The 6,584-nt window shown below is 45.7% G+C and overlaps 1 protein-coding gene across 3 annotated transcripts; it reads right to left on the bottom strand.

Annotated features, from left to right (window-relative positions):
• On the bottom strand, nt 1–6,584 carry Znf35 (zinc finger protein 35). Of its 3 annotated transcripts, none has more exons than XM_004640759.2 (4): nt 6,494–6,584; nt 3,893–4,198; nt 2,772–2,916; nt 1–1,472 (listed from the first exon to the last, which is right to left on the bottom strand). In XM_004640759.2, the coding sequence occupies exons 2-4, from the start codon at nt 4,079–4,081 to the stop codon at nt 226–228; spliced, it is 1,581 nt and encodes a 526-aa protein (XP_004640816.1). In that variant the 5' UTR covers nt 4,082–4,198; nt 6,494–6,584; the 3' UTR covers nt 1–225. The 3 variants fall into 3 exon arrangements, with proteins under 3 accessions (XP_004640816.1, XP_023556395.1, XP_023556396.1); XM_023700627.1 differs by lacking the exon at nt 6,494–6,584 and adding an exon at nt 3,102–3,189 and having other exon boundaries at nt 2,772–3,012; nt 3,893–3,981; XM_023700628.1 differs by lacking the exon at nt 6,494–6,584 and having other exon boundaries at nt 2,772–3,012; nt 3,893–3,980.

The following is a 6,584-nucleotide window of genomic DNA, read 5'->3' as shown; positions in this document are numbered from 1 at the left end:
TGCCTAGCATAGATAGTTAAAACAAATTTCCTGCCTTGCCTTGAGGAGCTCAGTTTCCATTCTTAGACAGTGATAAGTTATCTCTGACACACTTATCTTGTGCTGAAAATTCTAAAAGACATAGGCTGCTTTCTTATAAACTGGAAGAAAGTAACAACCTGGTGTCTCATTTGGGGGTTAGCAGGTTATGGCCAACAGCTGGAGGTCCTTCTCTTCCTTTGCACATCACGCCACAAGATGGGTTCTGTGGTGTCGCATGAGGTGCGAGTTAGAAATGAAAGCTGCCCCACACTTTTCACACTCATAGGGCTTCTCCCCAGTGTGGGTCCTCTGGTGCACAGTGAGGCTTGACCTCTGCCTAAAGGACTTGCCACACTCATGACAGGTGTAAGGCTTCTCACCATTGTGGATTCTCTGGTGAATAAGTAGGTATGAGCTACACGTGAAAGCCTTCCCACACTCATTACACACATATGGAAGGTCTCCACTATGGATTCTCTGGTGAACAATAAGGCAAGAGAGCTGACTGAAGGCTTTCCCACACTCGCTGCAGTCATATGGTTTCTCTGCAGTGTGGATTCTCTGGTGCACGATAAGGTGTGAAAAGCAACTGAAGGCTTTCCCACACTCTTTGCACTCATATGGCTTCTCACCAGTATGGCTTCGCTGATGTACAATAAGATTTGCACTCTGAGTAAAGGCTTTGCCACAGTCATTACAAGCAAAGGGCTTCTCCCCAGTGTGGATTCTCTGGTGGACAATGAGGTTTGAGCTCCGAGTAAATGTTTTCCCACACTCATTGCACTCGTAACATTTTTCAGTAATGTGGACCTTCTGGTGCCGGGCAAGTTGTGAGCTATAACTAAAGGCTTTCTCACATTCACTGCACTTGAAGGTTTTTTCTAAAGAGTGGATCTTTTGATGTACAGTCAGATTAGAACTCTGTGTGAAAGCTTTGCCACATTTGGCACACACATACGGCTTCTGTCCAGTGTGGATTCTCTGATGCACAACAAGATTTGCGCTCTGAATAAAGGCCTTCCCACATTCGTGACATTCAAAGGGCTTCTCCCCAGTGTGGATTCGCTGATGTACAACAAGGTTTGCACTCTGACTAAAGCTCTTGCCACACACACTACATGTAAAAGGCTTTTGTCCAGGTGGAATTTTCTGATTTTTAACAGAGTCAGAACCAAGGCTGTATCTTTCCCCAGATTTCTTACATTTCTGGTCTTCATCTTCTTTGAAGCTTTCCGGTAACTGACAGTCCTTTGCTGTCATCTGTCTGAAGTTTTTCTTTTCCCTCTTTATTCTGTGCTTCTTTAACATGTTTCTTTTTTCACAGGCATCTCCTACCTCAAGTCTTTGAGTGGCAACTTCCTGGATTCTTCCTGATAGTATGAGGAGTTTTTCGGCTTCCCCACACATTTCAGTTTTGGGATCAAGTAACTGTAGGTTCTTGGTTTCAGCACCTAAACCAGAAACACAAAATACAACAGCTAAGCTTCCATGGCCCAGAAAGCAAAGAGTCATCGAGTCCAAAAGGTCAGGAAGTATGAGACTTCAACACCTTTGAAAATGCGTTTCATTGAAGGAAGGAATCCCCTCACATCATACCCACCAAGAAGGTTCTTCTGCAGGGTCTGTGTCCTGCCCACACTTAGCAAAGAGCACTAACACAGTCTCTTAGGCATTCCACATACATTCATCAGGCGTGACTCTCAGCCTCACGTTAGAGAAGCTAATCTTTACATCTGCACTGTTCCTAGCTATCTGCTTATGGATCTTGAACTAAGCCCAGTTATAAAGGACGCTACTTTTTCTGGGTTTCCTTCCTATCTGAGCCACTAGTCATTACAATCACCTAGTCATTAGGGAGAGCCCCTACCTGTGAAGGAAAACCTGAGAGCCTAAGAGCTTACCAACTCAGCGTGCTTGGTATCAACGATAGCAGAGGCATGGGCAAAAAGGGTTACACTGGATGCCAACAGCATCTTAAACACTGAGAAGCTGCCTGGCACAAAGGTAAAGAACAAGGATTTTGAAAAAAAAAAAAAAGTAGAGGGCCGGGGCGATGGCAGTAGAATAAACACTTCCCTGGCAAGCGCAAGGGCCTAAGTTCAATCCCTGGTTCCACCAAAAAAAACAAAAACAAAAACAAAAAACAAGGATTTTGGAACTACAGTGCTTGGCTTCAAATTCCTGTTCTACCACTAATGAGCTGCATGATTCTTAGACTACTTCTCTGGGATTCAGTTTCCTAATCTCTTAAGCTGGGATAATATTTATCTGCTTCAAAAAGCTGGAAATGAATTAAAGGAGTGACTCATGTCAGCTGCTCAGATTAAGTACCATGGCACCTGAAGTTCTCTCAGCCTGAATGGTGACATTAGAGGGGTGTGAGGGAACAGAAAAGACAAACCCTTGGGAATGAGAGTCACTGTGGCAATGGTCAGCTGCAGCAGGAGTGATTAAAAAGGAAACTGAACATAGTAGACCCTGACCCAGGGCCGGGGAGATGGCTCAGTGGAAAAAGCGCTTCCCTGGCAAGCACAAGGGCCTGAGTTCAATCCCTGGTTCCGCCAAAAAAAAAAAAAAAAGAACTCAGACCCTGACCCTAACATCAAGGAAATGGTGATTATACTGTGTCAAAGAAAGCTGAGATTACAGAATGAAGACAGAGACTGTTTCATGTTGCCAGAAAACATGAAATACCAAAGCATCAGAGAGGGCCCACAGGTCAGACCCCAAATCCAGGAGCTGAGCCTTACCTAGCAAGTTCGGGTCTCCACGAGTCTCCAGCATCTCACTCTTGAGCAGAGTCCCTGGGACGGAGCAGCTGCCGAGGGCTGCAGCGGCAGGAGCCTCCTGTGTTGCTCTGAGGACCACTGCCATGTCCCAGAACAGGCTGTGACCCTAGAGACAAGCAGGTAGAGGTGGTTCACGAGGGGCTGATGGAGGGGTAGGGTAGTGAAGGCTTGGAGGGTGAGAACACAGTGTCTATCCTGGAGCCTAAGGAACATTAGACATAATGATTAAACAAGGAAAAGAAAGCTAGAGTAGCCACAGCCAAAAGCTGAGCAAAGAAGCAAGCTTGCCACCTTGATTTCACCCCACTGCTCAGGCCGGCACCCAAGTTCAACTTTCCAGTGAAGACTTGGAAGATTTGTCACAGGAGAGTCCAGGGCCCTGAAGATCAAAGTAAGGTCCTCATGATATTCTTACAGGCAGCTCTGGGGACCTCAGCCCTTCAGGGCAGGTCATGGCAGAGGGCGAGTTTGGAAAAGACGTGCGCAGAGGTCACAAATCCTCACGGTACAGCGCGTGGCCTGTAGCTGTGAGCAGTGCAGAATCTCACGGCACACTGAGGAGCTGAATCAGATCAGTGTTAATGAGACCCCTGGCTGATTTCTATGTACATTAAGGTTAAGGTTTGGGAAGGACTGGTCGGAGCTGTTAAACTCCAACCACCTGAATACGTTTTGTCTTTTTGAGACAGGGTCTTGCTATGCAGTTCAGGCTCGCCATGAGCTCACTTTGTAGCCCAGGTGGATCTCGAACTCACAATATTCCTCCTGCTTCAGCCTCCAGTGCTGGGATTACAGGCATGTACCCCAATATTACAAGGTATTGACTGAATTAGAAGAGTACAGCAGTAATATCAAGAGTTTACAGAAGTTACCTAGGCTCCCACAGCAATGTGTGACAAACACTGAGTCTCGGAACCTAATGAATGACAATCGATGAGAAAGGAATAGCTCTGTCATACTGTGAAGGACCAAACAGAAGAGCCCCAGCCAGGAAACCTCACTATAGCATTGGAGGCAGGGGAGCAGAGCCCCGTGGAAACTACTTAAGGCCTTCTGGTCTCTCTTCCCAGACCCTCATTTACCTTTTTCTCCTCTTCTGATAAGTCACCTGGCTGAGGACCCTCTCCTGGGGTCCACACCTTGATGTTCTCAGCACGCATCTGTTGGCTGGATGCTTGACTCAGGATATTCGCATCCTCTTCCTCCTCTTGTTTCACCTCCACTGGGCCCCAAGGTGCTAGGGCCATGGCCTCTTTTAATTCTGCAGTCATCTTCTTGCTCAGCAGAGCAACTCCTGTAGCTGGGGGCTACCCAGGAGGGCTCAAACCCCATTGAAGCGCTAAGCTTCAAAAGCTTCTCCTTTTTCTTCCCAGGATGGGCACTGCCTACTGAAAAATTGGAAAACATTCTTAGTACCAAGCACAGATTTGCTTGGATGCTACACTGGCCCACAGGCCAATTTCAGCCCACAGTCATCATAACACAGGACATGTTCTACTCCTCTTTTCTAAAATAGAAGTGGGTGAACTATAAGCAAATAGCCTTATGTAACACTATTTCGCTCACTAAAGGTTAAGATGATTTAAATATAAAAGCCTTAAAAACATAGAGAATGATTAAGAAAGATCAACTGTAGCTTGCCTCCAAAAAATTAGCCAGCATATATATAGCAGAATTCAAGATACTTCTTTTAAGGGAAAAATCTTCAGAACTATACTAAAAATACTGTGACCCTACAAACCTTTTGTTTTTGACTATGAAGAATACCTATTTTCAAACATCATCCCAGTGGAATTTTGGAAGGGATATTAAAACATACAGGTTTTGGGGGCCGGGGAGATGGCTCAGTAGAATAAATGCTTCCCTGGCAAGCGCAAGGGTCTGAGTTCAATCCCTGGTTCCGCCAAAAAACCAAAACCAAAACCAAAAAAAAAAAAAAAACATACAGATTTCTTTATTACCAAGGATAAAAAAGGGTATGTGCTGCCGAAGCAAGCACGACCAAGGATAAAAAAAGTGTACAATCAAATCCCAAGAAAAACATCAGCATATTAAGAGTGGGCAGTATCTCCAGAGGGTACAATTACTAGTATTTTTCAGAGCTCTTTTTGATTTCTGCATTTTCCACATCATCTGAATGTCTTTGAGAGCTTAAGACTAAACAATAAAATTATTTGCAGATTTCCACTCGATGTTTAGTTTCAACTGCTATACAATAATCTGTGGTAGAGCTCCATTTACTCTTTCATTGAAAAAGGATCAATTCAGAGATACATTTAAATATATGTCCTACACTCCCCCAACCTCCTTCCTCTTCTCTGCATTTACAAACACGTAGGTGCAGCTTCACAAGTGCTGCTTTTTCAAAAAAACATTTTAGATAACACTTTTACACTATTCAGCAACCTATACTGTTAATGAATTCCATATTCCACATGAACTCTACACTGCACACTAGTTTTGGAGAATACACGTATTTACATTTCTCTTTTTGGCATAGGAATCTAAGTTACGACTACTATGTAGTTAACTACTCAACTTTTAAAAAATATTTTACATTATGTTTCATTGCTTTTGAAAAATTTTTTTTCACTTTTTTATTTTTGGGGACAAGGTCTCACAACACAGTCAGGCTGGTCTTGAACTCACTTTGTAGATTGGACTGGCATCAACTTTGGCCAATCCTCTTGCCTCAGCCTCCCAAGTGCTAGAACTACAGGCCTGCACTACAATGCCCAGCTACTATACCTTGTTTACGAACCATTCTTTTAATAAAAGAAGTCTTGATTTGTTCTTTTCTTACTTTCAGCCTTTTTCTCTTTTCTCTCTTTTGAAATCCTCCTGCTTTTGCCTCGAGAGCTGGGATTACAAGTGTACACCACCACGCCCAGGCCTCCCACTTATTTTCTTAATAATGGTAGAACTATTTTGCCTGTGCAAATACTTCTTTCTTCTACTGCAATGTTCCCTAGAATAAACAAAGGAATCTCTGGTCTAAACAGTTTATAGCTGGTACATGTTGTCAAATTGCTTTCCCAAAGGTCGCTAGGTCACACCACCAACAACGGGACCCCTGGATCAGCACCACACCAGAAAGGTTTTCTGTTTGTTTTTAGTTTTTGAGTCAAATAATTTTACTATTCTAGCTAATTGTGAAATTTAATTTTTTCTTATTTCTATTTGTATCTTTTACTAGAAAGATACTGAACATTGCAGACCCCTTTTGCAGCTCTGGAAGCGATCATATTCTTTTTCCTGCCTGACTTAATGGCGATTTTCTGCGTGCACTGACTTTCTGGAGATTCCTGCGGCAGCTCCCCAGGCTGCAGAGCTGTTCTTTCCTCAGCGGCCGGGAGGCCCGTACACACCCGTCCCATCTGGTGCTCACAGGACAGGGCCACCTTCTGCGCCGTCGCGGACTTCTGGGGAGACTCAGTGGACCTCCGCCCGGCGCACGCGCCCTCCGTCCAGGCGGCCCTTTGCGCCCCGGTCCCCGGCACCCCAGGCTCCCACGGCCCGGCCCGCGGCTGCAGGTGCTTGGGGGCCTCCGAGCTCGTCCTCTCACGGCCCACACCCGGGCGGAGGAAGCCGGACGCGCGACGCTGCGGCCACAGCCCGCCGAGGCGCAGGCCGGGTCCTCTCCGTTCCCGAGCCCGCCAGCGCCCAGCAGCCCCACAACTTACAGCGATAGCCGCCGCAACCGGTTGTGCCGAAGATGTAGTCGTCCAGCGCTCCACTCCGGCGGGCGGGAGAACAATGAACAGACAGGAAGTG

This window comes from Octodon degus, unplaced genomic scaffold (assembly GCF_000260255.1).
Source record: "Octodon degus isolate 3935 unplaced genomic scaffold, OctDeg1.0 scaffold00126, whole genome shotgun sequence".
Classification (NCBI taxonomy): domain Eukaryota; kingdom Metazoa; phylum Chordata; class Mammalia; order Rodentia; family Octodontidae; genus Octodon; species Octodon degus.
The sequence above is the reverse complement of the archived record's forward strand: the minus strand, read 5'-3'. Positions and strand labels throughout refer to the sequence as shown.

Coding starts and splice junctions, on each gene's coding strand:
- Znf35 (XM_004640759.2), bottom strand. CDS start 4,081: ATGACTGCAGAATTAAAAGAGGCCATGGCCCTAGCACCTTGGGGCCCA. Junction 2,917..3,892: donor TATCAGAAGAGGAGAAAAAG/GTAAATGAGGGT, acceptor GCTTGTCTCTAG/GGTCACAGCCTGTTCTGGGA. Junction 1,473..2,771: donor TGGAGACCCGAACTTGCTAG/GTAAGGCTCAGC, acceptor TTTCTGGTTTAG/GTGCTGAAACCAAGAACCTA.